Raw genomic sequence first — 26,226 nt, forward strand, 5'->3', positions numbered from 1 at the left:
TTATAAATCTTATAGAGACAGGTGTTTGTAAGTATTAAAATATAACATTAATTGTATGTAATAATTCGTTTAATTTATGGTTTTATTGCTGTTGATCTCTAATTCCCATAAAACAGCTTTAAAATCCGTACTATATGTTGAATGTATGGCGTGCGTGAAGAAGTCCCGCCTCACATGCGCTCTGATTGGCCAACTCCAAAATCCGCGGGATGTCATTGGTGGAAATAATAGTTCCGTTGTCCATCCCGGAAGTTTAACCGGAGGTTTAGAGCACAGCGTGTCTCAGGTGGAGGGCAACGTGTTTTGAAGAGGTCAAGTGCACTTTTTAGCTTTTTATTTCTTTTATTTACGTGTGTGTGATTTTCTATGGCACTAAAACACGGATTATTATTCAGCTATTAGCAGTTAGCATGGTAGCTTAGCGAGTTTTTGTTTCTATGCCGTGAATGATGTTTAGTTATGAGATTAAACATGATGTAGTCGTATTTCGGGTAACCGAGTGTATACCTATTAGCTTTCGTATTATTAATGGGACTTTATAAGGTCGTATAAAGCATGAAAATATGTTAATAAAAATCGAATACCGGTATTTTTTATATTTTGCCGACTACTGTGCGCTGCTTTCACCACTAGGTGTCGCTGTTGACCGAGTTTGAGGCCAATGTTCACTATAACACTGAAGGCTGATTAATGAACTCCAGCAATTAAAGAAACCACAAGGAATTATTATGACATTAAAATGTAAACAGCTATAATGGCAGCCAAAAATATGCAAATAAATCTGTAAGCTTTAATTTTTTTTAAGAACTCTTAGTAAATGGCCTGATGTCTATAGTTGGAAATTGGATGTACAGATTCCACTTTATGATATTCATGATATTGAACTGAATGAAAGTAAACAAGTCAATTAGATTCAAGCTTTAGTTCCTGAGGTTTGGGAATTTAAGATGTTCTGTGTTTCTATGTAGATGGCAGCGTCCAGGAAAATAGCGACTTTACGTCTGCCTCCTCTTCCAACCATCAGCGAAATAATCAAACTGTATAACCTGAGAGCTCAGAAGCAGCTGTCACAGAACTTCCTCTTGGACTTGAGACTCACAGGTGAGGAAGTACCTGTACTTGTCCCTAAATCTTCTACGGGTGTGTTAATGTGGAGGTTATAGCACTGGTGTTTTTCTGATTGGTCAAGAGATTTTATTAACTTTAGTAGAGACGTACAGCTGCTGTAACATAAGTGAGATCAGGAATTAGCTCAAGATTATTAAGTCTAACTAGAAACGGATAAAATTGAAATCCTTCTCTAAGTGTGTAAGAGGACGTGATTTTCTATCTGATTGTGACTTGGATCCTGTTGATGTTGCGGTGCTGTAGATAAAATAGTCAGGCAGGCGGGAAACCTGAGGAACGCGTGTGTGTGTGAGGTTGGACCCGGGCCTGGAGGACTCACCAGATCCATCCTGAATGCCGGTGCAGCTGATCTCCTGGTTGTGGAGAAGGACTCGCGCTTTATACCTGGATTACAGGTCTGTGTGTTGGACTTCACACGATGGAGAACCAGAAATGAACGTAGTTTTAAAATGAATAACACACAATAATAATAAATAGTATAATAATAGTTTCATAGAAATATATAAATCAGAGTGTATACTAAAGTAAATCAAGTCAAGACGGTGAATCAGTGCGACAGTAAAATCTGATATTAAAAGTTGTGAATGTTTTTGTTCGCTTCACTGTAACTTCAGAATAAAGTCTGATCCGTTGTGCAGCTTTTGTCTGATGGTTTTTCCCGCTTGTGTGTTGGAGCAGCTGTTATCTGAGGCGGCTCCAGGACGAGTCCGAATCGTCCACGGTGACGTTCTTGCGTACAGGATGAGCTCTGCTTTCCCTGCACACCTCACTAAGACATGGGACGATGGTAAGACTGGTTTGATTTACGCCAAGATCACAGACGTGCACGTGTAGTCTCATAACACACACCGTCTCCGGTGGTACAAAAGCATCTGGGGGCTTCTTTAAGTCAAATCTCATTCACACTTCACACACAAACCCAACAATATGTAGCATGTGATATGATTATAATAATTTGAAAATGTAGCAAAAGAATAAAATTAACATTCATTTATTAAAAACACGAACGTGTGCAAGTTTGCAAAAAACCAAATCTTTTTTCATTATATTTTCAATGAAAAATGTTAAATTCACGGCCTCAGGAGAACCAGAGCTCTTTCTTTTTTTCTGTAAACAAGAGCGTAAAGTAAATGATCACTTTCAGTGTAAAATTGAGTGTAAATACTGAGATACAATAATCACAAAGCAACTTTACAGAAATAAATCAATTAAGAAAATGAATTATATATGAATACAAATATTGATCCCTAATGAGTGAAATTGCTGCTGTGTTAATGATGGGGTGTGTGTGTGTGTGTGTGTGTGTGTGTGTGTGTGTGTGTGTGTGTGTGTGTGTGTGTGTTAGAGCCTCCAGATCTTCACATCATCGGGAATCTCCCTTTCAGTGTCTCCACTCCACTCATCATCAAATGGTTGGAGGAGATGGCCAGCAGGAGCGGAGCGTTCGTGTACGGACGCACCAGACTCACGCTGACCTTCCAGAAAGAGGTGGCAGAGGTGAGAACATGAGCAGCATCTGACTGTGGTGCAGGTGTACATTCATGCACATGTTCTAATTTCTGTAGCATGTTGTCTGTTTGAGGAATGTTCATGGGAGGAGTCTCCAGTGTCACACAGGAAACTCTAACTTAGTTTTTTGACATCTTCAGAGCAGAGGAGTTTGCGCTTCCATGTGTCGTCGTATAAGAGACAAAAAACAACTCCAGGGGCATTCCGTTACAGGGAAATCATTAATTTGAGGATGTGAGGGCAAATCAGCATCTTATCACAGCACCGCTTTATACACAGTGTGTTCCCTGGTTAAGGCATTGGACTTTGGACCTGAAGGTCAGAAGTTCAAATCCCAGCCACACCAAGCTGGTGTGTTAAGTGGTCCTGGGCCCCTGAGGAAGGCCCTTAACCACATAGCTGCTCAGTTGTATGAATGAGATCAATATAAATCACTGTGGATGTCTACCGAATGGCATAAATGTAAATCTCTGTTTTTCTTTTGTTATATTTGTTATTTTTATTTTGCAAAAATTAATGAATTAATTTGGTGGTTTAAAGTTTTGCTCGTGCCGTGAAATAAACGTAGAATTGTGGGGGAAAAAAAATGCACAAATAATCTCAAATATCTGAAATGAGATTTTGATCAGTATTATGGGAGGGAGGCTAATGAGATTTTTTTTTTTTTTTTTTTACATTTTATTAATGTTAATAATTGTGATAATGGAGGGTAAATTTTGTCCTCGAGGGTGTGCAAACTTTTTTTTTTTCCCCTTCACTTTTCACTGAAGCTGTACAGAAGGCGAGGATCGGCAGCGAATGTCTCGTGAGTTTTATAGCTGTAGGGATTTTCACTCTTGTTCTGATAAGTCATGTATATCGGATGAGCTAATTAACGCTAATTACATGGGACTGCTCAAATTAATTGACTAATTTTATCTTGTTCGTCAGCAGGCATACGGAAGCGCTTCGTTTTCTCACTCACACCACTTATAAAGAGTGTTACAGACGGTACACATTAGAGGTCGAACGATTTTACCGATAACTAGGTTGGATCGTACTTGCAGATAACCAATTAATCAAAGTTTTTAAAATGGATATTGGATAAAAAAACCCACTACATTACAACTTTTCTTGCAAAAAAAAAAGTTCTGAATAATGAAAATGTGGTAAATGAAATTAATATTAATATATTCATGAATAAATAGAATTATATATAAACTAAATTATAAATAAACATTTATAGCGCCCTCCGTCCAGTCTCTCGTGTAAAAACAAACAGCATGTGGCATTAGTGATTCGCCACTAGGGGCCACTCTCGCAATGACAGCAGAGCCACTCCAGCTACGAATGCAACCCGGAAAAACTATCGGCATGGATTTCATTTTCTTTTTCAAATATTGAGGTTAATAAGATGAAAAATACGTAGCTTTTCCTCAGAAAACTTTCTGTTCTACCATCTGACACTGGAGACTTCTTTGTTACTCCTGTTACTTATGTAATTATTTAATTATATTATATTATTTATTTATTTATTATTGAATTAATTGAGGTTGACACAATCAGTCGTCCTCAAGCTTTTACTATAGAAAAAAAGGTCTTATGTGCATTAATATACACCTGTGTTTTTGCAGCTGGATTAGACAGTGAGCACCTTTTGAACATCCAGAACTCAGCAGTTTATGATGAGATGTTAAGCCAGATGTTAAGTGTAGGTATTCGTGATTGTACAACCTGATGACGTTAGTTTGCTGGTTCTGTTCTAGAGATTAACAGCAAGCACTGGAAGCAGACAACGCAGTCGCCTGTCTGTCATGGCGCAGTACCTGAGCACTGTGAACCACTGCTTCACCATCCCGGGCCGAGCGTTCCTTCCCAAACCCGACGTGAGTCTGCACATCTCTCCTCACACTCGTCTTTCACCAACACGTCTGGGCTTTCACTGAGTTTACAGTACAGATACAGACTCGCTTTCCTGCAGGGTCACATGATGTTCTGTAAACGCAGCAGTTTGTTTCCCTGTTGAGCGTAAATATTTAAGAAGGGAAGAGAGTAAACATGGAGGTTTTTACGTTCCTACATCATCATGCTTTAGGAGTTTTATTTGAGCGATTTGGGTGTAACTGTAATTGCATTTCAATTATGATGCATTGTACGGGTAGGGGTTCGGACCCTCACTGTTGAGGACTTACCCCTATCTTCTCCTTATCTCTATACCATGGTCCTGACCCTGTACTCTGACCTCAGCTTCGTGACAAGAGACAAGCTTAGATTTACAAAAACAGTGTGTTTTCTCCTGGGAACCACTCCACTGCTCCGGTTCCAGACACCACAGTACCACCCAAATTTCCCTGCAGCGCCCTGCTTATAAACATGACTTTTCACGATTGTGACCTCTATGACCTCTAATCGAGCGTTTTTAATAACCACGTAAGTTTCTTTGAGCTCGTCGCTACCTTTTCAGTTGCATTGTTCCTGCGTTGTCGATGAACAGCAGCATGTCGCGGTGGTACGATTGTTTCCGGCGTATTGTTGAGGGTGGAAATGAGCAGGAGAAGGTCACGGTGGCTGTGGAGCCCTGATGGGATTTGTGAAGTGTTCTGCTTTTCCTCTGCGTGTGGGTTTTATTTACACACCGTGCGTTCTGACCGGATTAAAGCTTCTGTACTGCATGAAGACAATAAAGACGCGTGAGCCTGGGTGTGTTAATACACGGAATAATCAGGAAAGAGGCGTGATGTGAGGGAGTGAGAGCAGACCAGAGCAGGGTTATTGATAATCGGAGGTATGAAGTGATAGTGACGTGCTGCTAGACGGGTTTGTAACGCACCTCGATTTATGTCTGACCATCGAAACATCACGGCTTTGAGGCTCCTGCTTCTGTCATGTTATGTGACTTCGCCTGTCCTTGAAGGCTGCCATACGTGCTGATTGGCTGAGCTCTCTGTGTGTGTGTGTGTGTGTGTGTGTGTGTGTGTGTGTGTGTGTGTGTGTGTGTGTGAGAGAGAGAGAGAGAGAGGGAGAGAAGAGAGACCACAGACCCACTGCACACTCAACCTTTACCAACATGGATCTGTGTCCCTCCTCCTACCTGACATTTATTTAACATTAACCCACACACACACTCTGTACGCAGCAGCTGCTCGTTAGATGGAACTAAAGCAGTGACAGCTTTAAAAAGTTAAACAATGAATTCAACAATTAAAAAAAAACTAATAAAATTGAGAAAATCAGTATATTATAATGAAATAATAAATATTACAAATTAAATATGAAATTGAATTTTAATAAAATGAAATTATAATAAAATGAACTAAATTATAAAATAGATTCTAGAAGACAAAATAATCATCATACCAAAAAATGTGAAATAATAAAAAATACAAGATAAAACATATATAATTATCAGTTCTATTTATTTTTTTGTATTATATTCATTATTTAAAAATATTAGATTTATTTATTAATAATTTTTTGCCATTCTGCGGGAGTCACAATGTTTCTGTTACACACACACACACACACACACACACACACACACACACACACACACAAAAGAGAAAGTGGCCAGAGATGGATGAATGATGGCGATTGATCAGGCAGCAGAGCGAGGCGTGGAGAGCCCTGAACACATGCCTGGCCTGATGAATGCCTCCGTCGGCTCTGCTTCCGGCCCCACACACACACACACACACACACACACACACACACACACACACACACACACTTCCTTAATGACCTTCAGATTAGCAACACTCGCGTTAAAATTGCAATAGTAAGGACATCACACTGTTGTAAAAATTTCACTCATAATCAATAAAAATAATCAGATCCATTTGCATTATTGCCATAAAACCAATATGGTTAATTTTTCTATTTTATTTAAAGCTGCTGTATGCATTTTTCTGGCTCTGAAATTCAGTCCATACACAGATCACAGCTGCTCGAATGAGGCATTGTTTTTTTTTTTTTTACAGAAAATCTGAAATTCTTGCATTCGAATGTTTTTATTTATTAATTTTTTTCATCTCAGGCAAAATTATGATTGAATTGTTTCTAAGGCATAATTTAAGCAATATTTAACAATTCACCACTAATAAAAGGAATATTTCTTGTAAAATGTAAAAAGAACTGAAAGTACTTGTAGATGAGTGTTTTTCTCCAATCAATCTGCAAATATTTGATCAATGCCTGTTTGATACTGTCTCACATTACCTTGAGTATGATTTGACACCTCTGTTTGTGGGCGGAGCTGTTTTCAGGGCCAGAAAAATGCTTTAAGAAGTTTAAAATATAGAAAGCAATTAGATCTATTGTGATCTATAGAAACTGGCAAAGGAAGAATGATAATGTGAATATAAAGGGCCTAAATAAAGTTTAGCTAATAAACTGTTCATGAAGCAGTGGTAAAATAAACTAAAAACAAAACACTGATGTAAAAATGTTTTAAATGACATCAAATTAACAAAATCTATACAGTGCCATTGACTAATAAAGATTTAACAAACAAACAAAAGAAATAGTTTACTGTTCCAGTGATATCTAAGATAAAATTATATCACAGAATCGTTTATCGCAATATCAATGTTATATCGATATATTGCCCCGTTCTGCAGACTGCCCAGCTTCTTCAGCGCCACGTGCTTTACAGGCGATGCGATGGATTATCAAATAATAATGAAATCGTCTTATTGACTAATACTAAATGTCTTTAATTTGCATGTGTATGAACAGAACAGTGGCCACGTCGAGGATCAGCGCTCTCATTATGATAAACGAGGCCAGATCTGATTTCCAAATGGGGTCGACTGAGGTATCAGGGGTATACAAAAGCCCCTGGCAGCTTTCCTTTAATTCATCAAGTCTCAAGGTTAAATCTAAAAATACACCTGTTTTTAAAATGAAGCACTTTTGGAAATTGGTCACTTAAACATTTGAGGAGTGCAGGAGGCTGGATCACGGCCAGGTTTCTATACGCTCCAGACGAGAATGTGCTTTCGATTATAGAACGGAAGAACGTAAACGTATTATTTTCTATGAATCGGTAATCCGATCCTTGACGCTTTCGGGCAGTCAAGGTCACGCCCAGACGTAAATCCTCCTAACTCGGACGTTATCAGATGAATATTCAATCATTTACGGCGTGGCCTGGGTGTTTGCCGCATGACGCCGTCAGCTCCTGTAACGATGTCCGGAATTTATTGCGTAATTGAGATTTATTGAATCTCGCTGCTTCACCCCTAAGTAGCAGCTTGATGGGGAAATGACTTGAGCTTTATTTCATCCCCTTTGTCCACTGCACAGTATAGCAGGACCCTCAATGTGCTATGCGTTCGCTAGAAAGATGCAGAAAATGGTGCATTGTGGTTGAAAAGGCTGAACATGTGCACTGGGATGTGCTGTCCAACACCTCCCACCTTGTGCACCATTGTTACAGAGGCTTTAACCCTGAAATACAGAAGCGTTAAATTTTATTCCACACCTTCTGGAGAATAGTTACATCCCGTGCATAATCAGCCCTCGCCCTCTTGGGTCATTTTTGTTTCCCTGATAAACAACGCTCAGTCGAGCGAACAGACTGTAGATATTCCCCGGATACTACTTTTTTTTTTTTTTTTTTTTTGATGTGAGGTTTTCATGCACGAGCATAAATATAAAGCCCTGCAGCAGTGAAGCAGTGAGGCAGTGCTCTGTGTGGAATATTACAAGCTGTGAATTGTCAGATAGGATTCTCTCTCGGGCTCGTCGTGCCTGTCTCAGCAGTTTACAGCCCACCAGGCGAGGGCAGGATCATCAGTCTTCAGAGATGTGCCCTGGGGTTAGAGCTGCTGAGGCATCAGGGAGAGGTCACCGTGTGTGAGATAGAGAGAGATACACGGTCATACCCTCACATATCATATCCTGCGTCGCTGCTTTTTGTTAGCACTGATGCAGATGTGAGGTCTGGAACTGATTGTTGCTCGGGTTCATGAGTCATTTCGATGATTCTTCTTTTTAGGTGAACATGCAGTGGTATTTCCGTGCACGTCAGGATCATTTCGTCTTTCCAACCGGAGTAGAATTTGATTCAGATTACATCCATGTTAATCCTGATCTTCATATGTGCTCATTAGTATCTACCGGCCTGAGAAACTGGAGCTTTTTGGAGCTTAATCCATTCAAAGCGACAACGTATAAACATTAGAAGCTTCTTATGTTTTTAGGGGTGCAGAGGCGTTAGAGGTCGACTATCAGCTATGGGCAAACATACATACAGAGAGTTTTTCCGGGTCGCTGTCCGCTGTGATTACGAGAGCAGCCTCTAGAGGCCAATCACTGACGCCACATGCTGTTTGTTTTTTACATGTGAGACAGCGTGCTTCACAGAGAGCACAATGTTATTTTTATTATCATTAATTATCTAATTGTCTATTTAGTATTTTTTTTTTTTATTAAGCTAGTTTATAACATAGCTGGTTTATGCTTCAGAGAAATAAATCACCTAAGGACATGATGCTTTAAGAGAGTAATCCACTTTAGAATGTGAAGGACCATAAAGGTTGAAATATAAAGTTTGAGAAATATAAATTGACATGGCGTTCGGTAAACCAGGTAAAAAATAGCTCTTAGGGTTTCTCAGATTCCCAACTAACCCTTTGGTAGGTATGGAGGAATGTAAATGTGGCGTAGCCTAGCAACCTGGGAGGAAATAAGCTTCTGTTTAACATATGCTGTGCGCCATTTCAGTCCAATGAGATGACCGTAAAATAGCCGCTGGGGAAATTTGAGCCTTTAAATGGACTCGCCTGCAGGAGAAACCAACCTTAAATTTGTAATGGTTTTAATGGAAGCTGTAATGGTCCGTGTAAATCTGTGTTGGAAATTCTGTTGGTGGAATGTTACGTAATAGCATTAAGGACCAATAAAACTGCTCTAGATCACAGCTCTAACACCAGTAGAAACCATTAAGACATCTTTGTGCCTTCACTTGTTTTTTACACTGGTTTCTTTGATGGTGATTTAATGATCGACACACGACATGATGGAAACCATATGGTATTAGTTTTAATGATTGGTTGTACTGATATTCTCTAATGGTTTCTATCACGGGTTCTTTTCCAGCAGGGGCGGTTCTTCTCAAGGTTTCTTTGTAAACTCCTCAAAACCTTTAGACCTTTGTGATGATGTCTGATGATCTCGCAGCACTGATAAATCGATCGTGAGAAGTTTAACAGGGAAGAAGTCGTCAGTGTGGGTGTTAAAAGCACCCGAGGGTTTGACTCGTGATCCGCAATCCGTCACTGCTCCGGCGTAGAACAGAGACCCAGTAAGCAAATGTAGGTTAAACACACAGGACTCCTTCTTCATCCTCGATTTTCCCTCACGAGGTTTCATAACAGTTTATTTCCTGAAATAATCGCGGTCGGATGGATGTTTGTTCTGAAAAGAGGAAACATGAAAAAGCCTCCGTGTCAATATTGATTTAAAGCGCAATTAAGCTGAAGAGTCGACCAGCCGAGGTACAACGCGATGGTACGCAAACCCACCGCCCTCGCAGGAACGAGCCATTTATAACGCCGGTTGCCGGGTTTGCCAGCTCGCCGTCGGGTGCGTTAGGCTGAAAGTGGATGATGAGACGTGGCAGCTCTGTGAGAGCGAGTACAGGACGGCTCAGGCTGTGTGACGTGGCTCACGGCGAGCCAAATCCGGCAACATCAACACACTCTGGGGTGCAATGTGCTGCAACCTGGACAACTAACCTGCAGCTTTACAGCCCACTGACAGTCATCACGCCCACTCTCTCTCTTTCTCTTTCTCTTTCTCTCTCTCTCTCTCTCTCTCTCTCTCTCTCTCTCTCTCACACACATACACACACCAGCTCATCAGGGATTTCATGCGTAACGATGAGGAACCCAAAATCAGCTGTCATTACGTAGATTCAGAGTCAGTGGGGTCAGTAGTTAATAGACTTTTTCAGTTGCTGTAGGATTGAATGTTTACAGATTAAAAATGAATTGAAATTAATTAAATGTTTTAGAATTTCAGTTTTAATTATGTACTTTGAACATGGTTTGGTTTTAATTTCTATGAGCCACAGTAGCTACAAACTTTCTGCAATTATTTGGTAATAGAACAGAATACATCAGAAATTGTAACATGCATGTTGAAGTTTGGAGTCATTATTTTAATATGGTCTTAAAAACCTTACAGAAAGTCTGAAAAACTCTGGATTTATGAAATGAAAAACCCTGAGGGCGGTTTTTAATGTTCGGAGCGTTCGAAATGTTTAATCACCAAGTGACCAAGTCACAGCGAAGAGAAACGGAAATACGGCGGTGAGAAACGAGTCACATAGAGATTGAGGACATGCTGAACAGAATCATGTGTTATTGCCAGTGTCGTGATAAAATTACATTTACAGCGTGTATGATTTTGGGCGTTTTCTCAAAGACGAGTCAAGTCGCACAAGCGGATAAAATTTTCCGATTCTCTAAACAAACAACCTCTTCATCAACTCGACAGAGTTCTGCAAATAGCTCATAATATCTACAAGCACTTTTCTGGCCCAGAAATGCCAGAATGGATCCCTAGGTCCTGCTCAATCAGTTAGACGAGAGTTAGGAGACTAATAGATCACGCTGGTTTGAACTGGGAGCATGGAATTGCAGTTTATTTGCAGGCTGGTAGGGGGCGCCAAAAACGACACACTGGTCCTTTAATGAAGTGGGACATGGAGAAAATCCTTGATAAATGATAAAACCTGCATGATGTTCTTTTTTATATATAAAAGAATTGGAAATAAAAATGTCAACAAGAAACAGAGACAGTTGAAGAAAATGGCGTTTTCCAGACCGAAATTGCGTCCACAAAATAGTTTTATTAATAAAAAATAGAACTACTTGCACAAGCAGACTAAAACAGCAGAGACACACGTGAAGCTCATTTCTCTGCAAAAAAATCAGGAAGTGCTGAAGCATTCACAAAAATAAGCTGCGTCCATTTCCCCCGAGATCCCTTCAGTCCGCCGCCGAACAGAGCCCCGGCCTCCTACGTGAAGCTCACTCGTGAACACGGTTTTTAAACCCGACTCACGTCTGAAACACGCTACTTACATTTAATCTGCTTTTTATTCAGCAATATTTCCACCAAAACATCTGCAGTAAATGCGGGATTACACGAGTCAAGGTGTAAAAAAATGCGTCGTCTTCTTATAAAGAAGATTCTCTATAAACATGCCTGGGTGTTAAAACTGGGGACTGCATATATGTATATTCTCTTCAACAAAAAAAACATCATCAATCAAGCTGCCAAACTGGCCAGAAGATAGAGATATATATATATATATACTGCATCACAGAACTTTGCAGAAAGGAATCCCAAAGCATGAGAAATATATATATAAAAAAAAAATCTATTGTGAAGTGCTGAATAAAAATGGCTTATGATGATTGGTTGTAATAGAGTTATATAAACGCCCATGTTTGCACCTGACAATGAAGAGGATCAGTTAAATTACAGTGGGATCGTGTTATAAATAGTGTGGATTTGGCACATTCACAGCTCAATCTATGGCAGTGTACGGGGCATGAGGAGGAAAATTATTGCATCGAGTAATGCTAGTCATTATGGCGTGAGCACTGGCACCGTGGGCATGAAGGGCGGAGTAATCTGCCCCAGGAGAGCATCTCCGTGCCCACTCAGCACGCCCACGGATGCCTGCGAGAGGGAGAAGCTGGGCAGAGCCATCTGCTCGCCTGTGGGAATCTGCTTTGAGAGGAAGAATGCGCCGTGCCATCCATCAGTGCCAGGGCTCGTTTTGCCAGCTCAGAGCATCATGGAATAAAATCCTTGTCTCAGCAGAGCAAGAAGGCAGGTCCATGAAGAAGAAAGCAGTCACACCCTTACACTCTTGGAGTGCTTCAGCGCATCAGGAAATGAATGAAAACAACAGTATGTCTGGTGTCATCAGTGCCCATAAATAAAATGGTGCCAATAGTTACGCTTCGAACTTTTATGTAGGATTTGGTACCTTTTCTCGAAGCTCACACCTTTGCATACGGCACGTAGAGAACGAGGGCTGTGCGGGAGGATGAGTATGGCACTGTGAAATCAGTGGAGCTTGAGATGAAGAGCGATCTCCTGCTGGTGCTAATCTGACGGCAGATGCACTGCTGATGGGAACCGGCCCAAATCACGAAGGGGAGAACACGCGTCAGTGCCAGCGTCAATCGCGGCGTCACTGCCATGAAAAGTCCACCTGGTGATCATGTAATGTTGTGGAGGTCCAGAGTGGCCTGTAATGTCCAGGGTTCGGGTTCCGGCGGTGTCTTTGGATCGCCCAATGAAACGAAGTTGACTACTAAATAGCCACACACTTTCTTCTCTAGCTTACTGACTCACACAGACCTCCAGACACACACACACATATTTGGGTTCAGGATTCGGTTTCCATAGCAGTGAGTATTGACGTGGGTAAAAAAAAAAAAGCACACATGCAGCAAACTCCGGATGTGTGTGTGAGAGAGAGAGATAAAGCAGAAAGCAGCATGCACTGAGCAAGCTTAACCCAAAAAAAACCCACCCCACACACAGACATTATGTTCTGTTTTGTGTGAGGTATCATTCCAGACCCGGCAGCTCCATTCACACTCTAATCACGTTTCTCCTAAAAAAAAAAAAAAAAACAACAAAAAAAACAGCTCGCTATAATGTTCTACTTCTAGTTTCTTCTCTTCGTTTAGGCACAGGCAATGTGGCTATGAGTCAAGTCTCTACCAGGCATTCCGCTGCATTATGCACAGGCTCCGATCCGAACTGCATGCTTAGGCAACGATCATATCAATCATTCTATCAGCTAACAAAATAAGACAAGAGATTTCATTAGTTCTGCTATTACTCAAAACGGACAGGACCCAAGAGAGAGAGAGAGAGAGAGAGAGAGTACAAAGAGAAAACAAAAACAAGGTCTTTCCTACCGGTACTATTGCCTTTAGGAGACGTATTGCCGTCTTACTTTAGAGCAGAGGTTACAAAAACATCTTTAGCAGCTAACTGATTGCTTTTCATTTCTTATCTTTGGGGAGGGGGGGTGTCACGTCTAGGGATGCATCGATACTTCCGTTTGTATTGGTCCCGTATCACGTGCATACTCGAGTCTGTAACAAAATATCCCTCCGATTGCACGTTACACCACATGAAGGTTCCAAAGTGCTCTGTGTAACGACCGAGCAACGATCTAGACGCGGTAATGGTCAGTTAAGAAACTGTGAAGAACAAGCAATAGGAGGATTTTCAATACAAGTCCATAATAATTGTAAACATCAAAACTCATCCGAGCAAAAGTTTCTACAGATAATGCTCTTTGAATAACAATATATAGTACATGCATGCAAAATTATTGTTTGGTGCAGAAATGCGAACAAAACACGCTACATATAGTATCTCATTAACTGCACACAAAACCCCGCTAGCTGTCTATCGGTAAAAGTGTGTGAATTTTTCTATATCAGGGAAGCATAAACAGCGCCAAAATTATACCGATAGTTAGGTTAACCGATAGTTAGGTTAAATCTTATTTGCCGATAACCGATTTATCAGCTGATAGTTTTTCAAATGGATACTGGATAAAAAAAAAAAACACTGATAAAATAGTACTGAACTTTGTTTAAAAAATAAGTACTGAATCATGAAAATGTGGTCAATGAAAGAAATATGATAAAACGTAGTACTTAAAATAATTTATATCCAAAATGTATTAAAAAAGAGACACAGCACATGGTGTCAATGATTCGCCTCTAGAGGCCGCTCTCGTACTGTATAACGCAACCTGGAAAAACTATCAATATCGATTTTAGACTGACGATTCCGTCGACTTCTACAGAGACCATTGCCGAACACTGCTGATTGGTTTATAAATACTAAGTTGATTTTTCTAGAGGGTATTGATGCATCCCTAGTTGTGTTTTTTTTTATTTTTATTTTTTATCTAACGAATCCACTTCCCAGGAGACATTTAATTTACTCAGCTGTTTTATTAACTGTCCGCTCGTTTAGACATCGCTGCAGTTAATCACAACTGGTCCGTTCGCAAACTTTGGAAATTCCTCCACCATTTTGTGCTTGTAGAATAAGAGGAGGAGGAGGAGAAAGGGGCGCAATTTCCTTTACACATAGTCCTGCAGGCTATACCCTGTCTTATTATCCAGAGGTGAGAGAGTGCAGTACTGGTGCTGGAGCTGGTCTAAGTGCTGCTGCTGGAGGAGTTGCTGCTGCTGCTGGAGTAACAGTTTATCCGGAGGCAGCAGGACGAGATCCTGAGGACCGTGGCGTTTGCCCGAGCACGACAGGCAGAAGATGAAGCCGCCGGCGAGAAGGAAACCAGACGAGACGAATGCGACGTACACCGCCCCGCCTGGTTCGAACTTGTTGCTCTCGGGTATGCTGGCATCCAGAAAGCTGGCGATGACCTCGTTGGTGTACCAAGACGCAGGCACCAGGCAGAGGAACCCCGAGGCTACGAAACAGAACCCGGCTGCCAGCGCGGCGTGACGTTTTGCTTTCCGGCCGCCTCCCCAGTGGGTGCACTTGAGCCCGAGCGAACCCAGGCAGAGCCCGAGTGCGGCCAGGACACAGGACAGCACCATGGTGGTGCGTGCCGTCTGAAGGTACGCGGGCAGCGCCAGGACGGAGTACTTCAGCGTGCAGCTGAACATGCCAGTGCTGTACCAAGTGCAGTCCATCCATAGGCCCTGCATCTGTGAGATCACAGTGAGTATGCTCGAGCCCACGTCTGCGCTCACCTTCCAGTTGGGGAGAAGTGTGGCCACTGTGGCACCCAGGATGCCCAGGAGGGCAAGCACGAAGCCGAAGATTTGCGTGCCCGTGGACGCCATCGTGACCAATGTGTCTGCCTGGACACCATTCACACAGGCGCTCGTCTGGGCGTCCTGTCCTCTTCAGCACCAGCGCCTCTTCAGCACCAGCGCCTTCCTGAGGAAATAAATAAAAACTAAGAGTTCATCTTCATCATCTTCATCCTCCTCCTCCTTTCCTTTACCATCACGAACAAAGAAGGATAAATAACATTGTCTTCAAAGAGACACCCTGATCGGTTTGATGGCTCTCTTCGTTTCATGAAGAAGAAGAAACGTGGTTTGCTTTTTGAGATTAAAGCTCGCTACGTGACCCGCGCGTCTCACGCATACACACGGGGTGATCAGGTGAAGTAACTGAACGCCTCAGTGTGCAGTCTGACTACATAACAGCTGCCGCTCGCTCGTGCTGTGCAGATTTATAATGAACGTTAAGAGACAAACGACGGAGCGGAGTTGAACGATTCTGTTTACAGGAAAACGGCAGGAAGCTTTAAACACATGCTCACCTCCGGCTGGTGCAGAGTCGCGCACACGCGCAGACACGCAAATGCTCACAACACACAAGCAACGAAGACGCGCTCTGTACACACACGCTGCAAAGACACACGCAAACACACAGTCTATCTTCTCCTCTGGAGAGGACATCCCCGGTCTCTCTCTCTCTCTCCGTTTCTCTCACACACACACACACACACACACACACACACACACACACACACCTCCTCAGATCTGCATTACGCCCACCGCAAGCAAAGATTAAAAGCTAGATTTATTTTTTTTTAAACCTCAGGCGCATATTGTAAGTGTTAGCTTTCGGTTGCCATGTTTATCAAATTTCTCCTTAGGGGGGAAAAAGGTTCTGGCCAGAAAAGCAATACAATATATTTGTACAAAAACCAAAACTAATTATGAATTTTGTATTATTAATTGTTGTTAACAGTTGTAAAGAATGTAAGCGAATTTAAAAACCTTAATAAGGTGTAAGAACATCAATCTGGCAACCCTGAGTATAGCTCCCTAATTATAACACAGAGGGCTTTAAATATTAAAGGTATTTTTTTTGTCTACCAAATTACACACTCGCTTTAACGGGTTAGATTTTATAAAAGAATTTATCTAGTTTTTATGCTAGAACATAAAGCACCCATTCATAGGACAGTAGCTAGCATAACTTAAACTGAGGCTAATTTGCAAAAATATATGTTAACATAGAAATAATTTATACGTCACTTATTTTAGTCATAATTAGTGCATATTTCAGGAAGAATTAATACAAAAGGACGACATGTAGTAAAAAATGCTAACCAATAATTTATTTCTTAGACCGACAAACATAAGCTTGTTGCATGATGGGATTGCTTGGAATGTTTTGATTTTGAAACAATCGTCCATCATGCGCGATTGTTCTAAACGAATACAATCTGAGCGATCCGTCCTTGACTTTTCATCTGGCCAGATGTTTGAAATGCTCAGTGTATCTAAGGACTCGTCCTCTTTTTTCCTTTGTATTCAAGGTGAATTTGGTTTAATTCGAGGCACAAACACAACAGAGGCACCGACACTCCATACTCCGTTAACACCCCCTTCATTTCCATCTGCAGAGGAGACGAGAGGAGATGGAGGAGCTTCTACGACCTTGCTTCATGAATGACAAAGAGGACTGAGAGAAAGAGAGCGATAACGTGTACTCTGGGCTCATTTTGTACAGACCGCATGACCTATGTAATGCACTTCGCTTTAACTTCATTACTTGACTTGGGTTTGTTTTGAAAGTGTGTGTGTGTGTGTTTCGATCTGTTGATTCATCCCGGATCATACATACAGTAAACCCAAAGCGAACCCTAGCAACAGTTCACACTCATGTTTTCTGTTCTGCTGACCTTCATTTAATACATTCTCAGGTATCGGCTGCACAAACGATGTCCGTTTTCCGGCTGACATTTAGTTTTTAACACCAAAAACACCCAATACGGAGATTCACAACCATTTTAACGGCCCTATAACGAGAGCCACTGCGGTTATATTGTCGCTTAGTATAAATTATACTGGTGGTAAATCAGTGCAGGATTTGTGTAAAGAATGACTGGTGATGTTCTAAAGATGGAGTTGATGTGTGTTATATTTGTTCGTTCCGTGTGAAATGGGCTCGAATGAAACCTGATAAGTTTCACGCAGGTGTAATTATTATTAAACGTTCTATTAGTCATGTTTATTTGCATAGATTTGTGTCGATTGACGGTACAAGTGACTCCCTCCTGCCACAGTGTCTGATGCTGAGAGAGAGAGAGAGAGAGAGAGAGAAAAAATCATGTTAAATAAATAAATAATTGTGAATGTAGAAAACTGCTAACACGCACCCTGGGAGTTTGAAGGCACGGCATGATATTAAAAGCACCCCGCTCTGTTTTTTATCACCTTTTCACCGGGCATCATGATGCTTTCTCTCTCAGATTTTATTTAACTGCTTTATTTTCAAAATCGTTCGCATCAAATCTCTATAGCTTCATGTCTCACCGATTTAGCGGAACGTGCGCGCAGCCTTGAGGCCCGAGGTCACCCGAGCCCAAAACGACCTCGTTCCCGCGTCCACACCCAACGACGCTCCTGTTAATATAAATGCAAATGAAATTCCGACACGGATGCGTTTTTCAGTTTGTCGCCCGTTTTATTGCGCAATCAGGTTCCTGGAACCTCAGATCTCACCCTCACGCTACATTCAGAAAGAACATTTTATTTATTCTCCCGTTTCGAAGACAACGTTCCTTTTTTTGTTTTGTTTTTTTGTACCCTTCTCTTTCCTGTGTCTCGGCTGCAAAGATCTGCAGGTATCACGCAACACTTTCACTCCTGCTCCAAGCCTGGGGTTTTCCAGGAGCACTTTATTTATTTTCTTCTGCACAGCAGCAGGAACTGCAGCACATCCCTCCATCCTCCTCTCTCCCTCCACTAAAGTACTTGCGCCTTGTGTCTTTGGGAAGCGCCATCGTGATTTATGCAGGACTGTTTTCTCGCGCTGTATTTCCCCAGCTGCGTATTGAATTGTGATGTTCAGGAACCATGTTTTTCCCCCTCTTGAGGGGGTTTCCACCCGCTTCGGTCCTTCGGTCTCTCCCAATAACAAAAAATGACAAATTACCCTTCACACTCCCTTCTTGCTGGAGGTGAAAATGGGTGAAGGGACTCTGAGAATGTTATTAACGTGAGCTATGTGACTGTGGGATTATGGTTTAGAAATGCATCAGGTCACAAGTATTACTAGATTCTAATAAAGCTATTGACTCCGCTGCATTAAATTACTGATAATCGCTTCTCAGGGTTTACGAAGGTTTAAAAAAAAAAAAAAAGATCTCAGTTTTGGCCCTTAAAAAGTCTTATTCGCTGTCCTAGGTCCTGAATTCACTGTATTATGACTATAAATGAGAGCAACGGCCAATCAGCTTTGTTTTTGCTGCAAATATCTCGTGGATTTAAGCACAAACGTAAAACTGATTTTTTTATTTTATTTATTTTTCATCCTTTTTTTTATCTTATCTATGTGGAAGCTTGACTTTACTTGAAAAAACGAATTTATGTCAAGGTTAAGGCCAGTTGCCAACAGCGTATCTGTGAGTGTTTCTGATGCCGTGATGTAGGCCACAAATTTATTTCTAAATTGTCTTAAAAAGTCTTAAATTTGACTTTGTGAACCCTGCAGAAACCCTGCTCCTAAAAAACGATTGTTCTGCTAAATAAGTTCTATAAATCAGACCTCAGGTCTTATGGTGGATACAAAATTAATTCTTCGTACCTTGTATGCAGAGACGTTTACACAGAAATAAATCATTAAAACCCTGTTATTTTGGTGTAAATAAGTGTATAACGAGACCAAATAATTGAATTAGTTCTTTTTTTTTTAAACAAATCTATGATTTAAGACACGTAAGACTGTCGGTTTAATTAGAACTAAAGTAATAACGCTGTAAAATAAAGAGTTGGTGTGGATCAGTGGTGCATTGGCTGAGCTGCATTACAGGAAAATTTAACACACTTTGTGTTTAGGAGACGCTCTTTCATTGTGTAGTCACCATGGGGTTTTTTGGCTCTTTAAGATTTTTACCTTTTATGGAGACTTTGTGGGCGGGGCTAAATCAGTTGTGTACGTCTGTACACTTTTTTTCAATTGCTTCCCAAAACTCATTCCATAGCATTTAGTTTACAGGGATAAAACGTTATCTTTTTTTTGTATTTTCTGTTGGCAAAATAAATAACCGTGCATTCTCACTTATATTATTATTATTAACACTTATAAATAGTCGTCTCCTCACCTTCCTTTTTATATCTAAGGAATAAAACAAAGTCTTGTTAAAAAGCTCTGACACGTGAGACTCTTTCCATAAACATAAAAGATTTCAATGCATCAGAATATCCACACGTTACAGATTTTTTTCTTCTGTTATATAACATTGTAACAACACTATTTATTATATCCTTATCTAAGCTGCTTATAAACAACTACAGTAATTTTGAAATCTTAAAGTTTTTCTGAGATTCAGATAAATTTAGTTTGTAATCAGTTTGTTTGAAATGGTTGGGGTTTAATTAGAGCTCGTTTTTCCCTTTTATTCAAATCCCTGGCTGAAGCAAAAGCGATGTCGGAGGCACTGGTTTTTCATGAGCTCACGTTAGCGGATTAAAGTCTAAAGATCACGGACGAGGACGTGACGATGCTGCATCATAAATCATTCTCCAAAGTGTAGACTGCAATAATTAGGTGCATGTATCAGTCGCTATATAAACACCCCGAACATGCACAAGCGTGTGTTCTCTCACACTCTCTCTCACACACACACACACACACACACACACACCTACACACCTACCTATCGCCTACAGATCATATAAGGTGTAATCAGTAGAGGAGGGTGTTTTTATCGGAGATGAGACTCGGAATAGTGCAGAAAAAGGCATTTTAAATCATCATTGATTTTCTCTGTGTCATTTTTCCAATTAAAGAAAGAAACGTCGGTGCTGCGTGACGACTCTCTCTGCGTCTCGGATTTAAGTTGTGAGCAGAAGTGCAGAGCCGACAGAGGAATCCCTGCATCACTGCAGCATGCAAAAGTTAACAGCGAGCCGGCGCAGAGCCGAGCGACGTGTTGTTTTCTTTCTCCCGCACGCTAATTAAGTTTTTTTTTTTTCCCGCACAGTCCCTTCCTCCAAAATCAAACAAAAATGAAAACCGACCGCCTTCCCTGAAAGACGCCGACTCTGCAGACGTACCTGGTTGAAATGTAGTCGACTGTCGTCTTGACGTTATCATGTCCGTATCCGTTTTTTTTTTTCCTCCCCGAGTCCTGAGGGGGTCCCTATAATCTCTCCACCAGAAAGAAACGATAAACACGTCCGAAAGGTACTCCTGGTACCCGAGAAGGAGAAGATCCAGAAACCTACACTCCTCCGCTCAAGCGCTCGTTCTGGCTTGTGTGCAGTACCATTTTATTGCTCACAATGAAAGGAAGAGCTGTGCCTCGGAGAGGGGGAAAAACGAGGCGGTGAGGGAGGGAGATGTGGGGAGGAGAGCAGCATCGCTCTTTTTCCTGCTCTGCTGTGATTACTTCAACAGTTTGTCATATTAGCTTAGTGCTGACTAGAGGATTGGGGAAGAGAGAGAGAGAGAGAGAGAGAGAGATGAGCCTAATGTAGGTTCCTCCGTTCACTGATCCCACCATCAGATCATTCGTGAACGTTCCCACGTCCATGTTGGTGTTTATCCGGATCCGAAAACAGCGCAGTGCTTCTTCTCTGTACATTTTTTGATCTGGCTGTTTTTCACTCTCTCGCAGGCGTTCTTTTGTTTTAATGGCCCCTTCAAACGTGTTACTGTGGCAACTGCTGCGTCACTGCTTTTCTGTTCTACCTCTCATCCTCTCCTCCAGCTATCTGTCCATCACCCTCCCTCCCTCACTCCCTTCCTCCATCTCTCCCTCCATCCCTTCCTCCACCTCTCCCTCCCTGTGTGTACGTGGGAGTCATGCTTCATTGTGATTGTGTTCTCCATTGTGATTGTGTGTGTGTGTGTGTGTGTGTGTGTGTGTGTGTGTGTGTGTGTGTGTGTGTGTGTGTGTGTAGGTGGACGTGGGGGTGGTACACTTTACTCCTCTGGTTCATCCACACATCCAGCAGCCCTTTAAGCTCGTGGAGAAGGTGGTCAGGAACGTCTTTCAGTTCCGCAGGAAGCACTGCCACAAAGGACTCGAGTAAGCGCTGTGTACCCTTTTCTTCTTTCTTTCTTTTCCTCCCTCGCTCTCCCTCCTTCCCTTTCTTCTCTTTTTCTTTCCTGCCTTTATTCTCTTCCTTCCTTCTTTCTTTTCTTCCTTCCCTTTATTGATTAATTCCTTTACTTCCCTCATCCTTTCATTCTTTCTCCTCCTATTCTTTCTCTTCATTTATCCCTTTGTTCCTTGTCTTCTGTCCTTCTTTTCTTCACTTCATTCCCTCCTCCTTCCTTCTCTATAATCGTCCGTTAGTTCTTCCTTCCTCCTTCCTACCTTCTCTACGTTTGTTTATTTGTATGTCCTTCCTTCCTTCTCTTTCTTTTCTCCCTTTTCTTCCTTCTTCTGTTCCTTTTCTCCGTCCTTCTCAATTCGTTTATTTCTCAAGCGTTTTTTTTCCCCCTTCCACAATTGTCTAAAAGCAGCTTTACAGAATGTAAGAAAAACAGAACCAAAAATTAAATCAGAGTGAATTATGGGTATTTCCCCCTGATGATGAAGTCTGGGGGAACTGTGGCAATAAAAACTACCTGAGATGGTAAGTGGAAGAAACCTTGAGAGGAACCAGACTCTAAAGTGGGAACCCTCCTCATTTGGGTGAAACCAGGAGTGTGATGATAACTCATTAAAAGATCATAACAGCGGCGAGAGAGAAACATCATGAGCACTGGAGTGTGTGATCGTGTCCTGACAACAGTCAGCCACCAGAGGAGACGAGAAGTTCCTCCCTGTTCACCTTTAACATCTACTCAGATATCAATGTTGAGTTTCAGCAAACGAGTAGAAGCATAACCCAAAAAAAGATCAGTAATTTCATTTTGAGGATTTGTACGTTTTTGGTATCTGGTAGACACCATGAGCAGGTGAGGGTTAAGGGCCCTGCTCAGGGGCCCCAGCAGTGCTATCTTAGTGGTGGTACATGGATTCAAACTCACGACCTTCTGATCAGAAGTTAGTGCTCTATATATTTCTTCCCTAAATGGGAATTTTTTTTTTTAAGATAAAATAATAAATGAAACATGGCTGAATCCTGAGACGAGGAGAAATCAACAGGAAATGCTTTTTACAGCTGTTCTGCTCGTCCTGATTTAAAGAAGGCAGCGTGAGACGTCTGAGCACACGGCTGTAAAATAAATATATAAATAAAACAAGAAGTTCTAAAGAGAAGTTTCTCTTGTTAAAGTCGCAGCCCTGAACACAAGCGAGCTGAACTCTGTTCATTAATCAGCTGTGTGTGTGTGTGTGTGTGTGTGTGTGTGTGTGTGTGTGTGTGTGTGTGTGTGTGTGTGTGTCAGTACAACAGCTTTGATCACTGATAAAAATGTTGGCACCCCACATCACAAACCTGCTACAACGAAACTCTGGCAGAAGGAATAAAGATTGTTTGATGTATTTTATGTACAGATCGTTGTGATGGAGTGATTAATGGAGGCCGTGTGACGAGTTTGATAGAAATTACAATTAATAGCAATTCCTTTTTTACATCCTGGAGATCCGCGTGATTACAGAACAACACGGAACTTTGAGGCTGGATTTGGACTGTAGTTAATATCAACAACTGTAATGGATGATGAGATGATGAGGTTCCCCTTTTGAGTCTGGTTCCTCTCAAGGTTTCTTCCTCATACCATCTCAGGGAGGTTTTTCTTCACCACAGTCACCACTGGTACAATCATTAGGGATAAACTTGAATGTATTAATTTATAAGGAACAAACTTGTACGATGAATTGAATAAACGTTAGTGTGTTTTCTTTCGTACAGGATGTTGTTTCCCGAGGCTCAGAGACTCCGGATGACCGAGGAGCTTCTGCGGAGCGCCGACGTGGACCCGACCCTCCGTCCGGCCGACATCTCCATCAGCCAGTTCAGAGCTTTATCAGACGCCTACAGCAGGCTGTGCAGAGAAAATCACACGCTGTTCAGCTACGACTTCAGACAAGAGCTGAGGCAGAAACGCCAAAACCACAGACAGACCAAAAGAGAGACATAACTCCTGTCGTTTACATCTTTCCATTCCTGCAGAAGTGTAGAAGAAACAATGGCTCTGAGGTAAGAGGGGGGCGTTTTATTTTATACACACCTGAAGTGTTAAAACAGTGTTGGAAAACTAAATAGACTGGAGTTCATATTATATAAAAATCTAGAAATGCTGGAAATGAAAAATGTAATCCTCAGTGCAATCGCACAAAACCTTCATGAGCTCTTTTTATAGTTATTCAGACCATTTCTCCTTCTCAGAGCTGCTCAGAAGAGAATTTAGACTTCCGCTCTGAATTGCCGTCATTTTGCAAAGTGACAGCAGAACCGTAATCGCTTCGACTCTACAAAGCGCCTCGGAGACGTCGGGCTTTTCAGAGGAAAACGTTTCTCTGGTGAGGACGTTTGAGAGAAAGCTTCATGACTTCTCCGGTTACTGCACAGTGTAAATAAATAAATAAATAAATAGAATGGAGTAAATAGAAGGATGTCGCCGTTTAGAGAAGCGTAATGCATATAAATATAAAAAAATGGTGTGTTAATCATATGCAAAAACAGAGTGTGTTATTCTTTCCTCAAAATCCATCACCAGAGAAACGTTCGCCTCTTTTTTTCTTTGAGGTCTATAAAATGTTTATCGTTTGATTAATGTAATTTGCTAACTGTAATGTCATGTTTGCATCATTGCCATAAAATCTGCACGTTGTTTCTGCTCCCAGGCTGTTTTGCGTCTTTATTTCCTCTCGATACGTCGTTTATACTTCGCTTTAGGACGGTCAGACCCTCGGCAGAGGTTTGTAGTGCAGCAGAAGGTTAAATTCAGGAGGCGTCATGCTCCCAGTCCTTTTTTCTCCTATGCAACAAACTCCAAGCAAATTTATAAATGTCCAGATGTTGCGCTTAATTTTCATTGAAAAAATTCAGAACAGCTTCACACTCTCAGCATTTGGTTCTTCACTCGTTTGTGGAGATTTCTTGTTCATCTCAGAGCAGTTCAGTAGGATTCAGGTGCGGTGACTGGGCGGGTCGTTTCCATGATAAAGCTCTCTAAATAACACGTACAGAACTCAGACTTACGCTTCGGATCATCGTCTTGTTGTACGGTGAAGTCGGTCCTCATGACTGAATTGCAGGTTTTAATGTAAAGTATGGAACTGTAGCCATGTTGGATTAATTTCACCATTAAACATACATGTACATAATAATTTAGCGTGTTCTTAAATTTCTGTTTACACGTGAAGAAGTAGAACATGACATATAGATACATGTATTTCATCCCGAACCTACTGTTAATGCCCAAAGCAACCGCAGTAACACGACAACGAACGAGTCTGTTGCATTGAAACAAAAGGAACCTGCACACGTGCCTCAAAAACAATAAAAAAACCAGATCATTATGAAGTGCTTTAAACTGAAAAACACGAGCGCAGTGTATTGGGTTGTGGGTTTATATAAACATTATCTTCTTCTTCTTCTTTCGGCTGCTCCCATTAGGGGTCGCCACAGCGGATCATCCGTCTCCATACCACCCTGTCCTCTACATCTGCCTCTTTACACCAACTACCTGCATGTCTTCCTCACCACATCCATGAACCTCCTTCTTGGCCTTCCTCTTTTCCTCCTACCTGGTGGCTCCATCCTCAGCATTCTTCTACCAATATAATTTATGTCCCTCCTCTGCACATGTCCAAACCATCTCAATCTCGCCTCCCTCACCTTGTCACCAAAACATCCTACATGCGCTGTCCCTCTAATAAACTCATTTCTAATCTTATCCATCCTCGCCACTCCCAACGAAAACCTCAACATCTTCAGCTCTGCTACCTCCAGCTCCACCTCCTGTCTTTTACTCAATGCCACTGTCTCTAAACCATACAACATCGCAGGTCTCACCACAGTCCTATAAACTTTCCCTTTCATTTTGCAGATACCCTACTATCACAAATCACTCCTGTCACTCTTCTCCACCCACTCCACCCTGCCTGCACTCTTTTCTTCACTTCTAACACACTCTCCATTACTTTGCACTGTTGACCCCAGGTACCTGAATTCCTCCACCTTCTGAAGCTCTTCTCCTGCAACCGCACCACTCCACTGCCCTCCCTCTCATTCACACACATGTACTCTGTCTTACTCCTACTGAGTTTCATTCCCCTTCTCTCCAGCGCATATCTCCACCTCTCCAGGCTCTTCTCAACCTGCTCCCTACTCACAACAAATCACAATATCATCCGCAAACATCATAGTCCAGGGAGACTCCTGTCTGACCTCGTCCGTCAACCTGTCCATCACCACTGCAAACAGGAAAGGGCTCAGGGCCGATCCTTGATGCAGTCCAACCTTCACTCTAAACCAGTCTGTCGTACCTACTGCACACTTCACTGCTGTCACACTGTCCTCATACATGTCCTGCACCACCCTCACATACTTCTCTGACACACCTGACTTCCTCATACAATACCACAACTCCTCTCTTGGCACTCTGTCGTAGGCTTTCTAAATCCACAAATACACAATGCAATTCCTT

At 41.7% G+C, this 26,226-nt stretch overlaps 2 protein-coding genes across 4 annotated transcripts; one reads left to right on the forward strand and one right to left on the reverse strand.

Moving 5' to 3' along the window:
* Nucleotides 1–161: 161 nt before the first annotated feature.
* tfb1m (transcription factor B1, mitochondrial) lies at nucleotides 162–24,412 on the forward strand. 2 transcript variants are annotated; one of them, XR_006926657.1, is made up of 9 exons: nucleotides 162–311; nucleotides 969–1,101; nucleotides 1,372–1,523; nucleotides 1,807–1,915; nucleotides 2,474–2,625; nucleotides 4,383–4,502; nucleotides 21,579–21,706; nucleotides 23,484–23,771; nucleotides 23,961–24,412. XR_006926657.1 is itself a non-coding variant. In XM_046855495.1 (8 exons), the coding sequence occupies exons 2-8, from the start codon at nucleotides 969–971 to the stop codon at nucleotides 23,710–23,712; spliced, it is 1,023 nt and encodes a 340-aa protein (XP_046711451.1). In that variant the 5' UTR covers nucleotides 162–311; the 3' UTR covers nucleotides 23,713–24,412. The 2 variants fall into 2 exon arrangements, 1 of the variants encoding a protein (XP_046711451.1); XM_046855495.1 differs by having other exon boundaries at nucleotides 23,484–24,412.
* Nucleotides 13,674–21,497, reverse strand: LOC124389914 (claudin-20). Of its 2 annotated transcripts, none has more exons than XM_046855496.1 (2): nucleotides 20,730–21,497; nucleotides 13,674–15,585 (listed from the first exon to the last, which is right to left on the reverse strand). In XM_046855496.1, exon 2 carries the CDS (start codon nucleotides 15,486–15,488, stop codon nucleotides 14,760–14,762), a length of 729 nt encoding a protein of 242 aa, XP_046711452.1. In that variant the 5' UTR covers nucleotides 15,489–15,585; nucleotides 20,730–21,497; the 3' UTR covers nucleotides 13,674–14,759. The 2 variants fall into 2 exon arrangements, with proteins under 2 accessions (XP_046711452.1, XP_046711453.1); XM_046855497.1 differs by lacking the exon at nucleotides 20,730–21,497 and adding an exon at nucleotides 15,977–16,128.
* Nucleotides 24,413–26,226: the final 1,814 nt, after the last annotated feature.

Source organism: Silurus meridionalis, chromosome 8 (assembly GCF_014805685.1).
Source record: "Silurus meridionalis isolate SWU-2019-XX chromosome 8, ASM1480568v1, whole genome shotgun sequence".
Taxonomy (NCBI): domain Eukaryota; kingdom Metazoa; phylum Chordata; class Actinopteri; order Siluriformes; family Siluridae; genus Silurus; species Silurus meridionalis.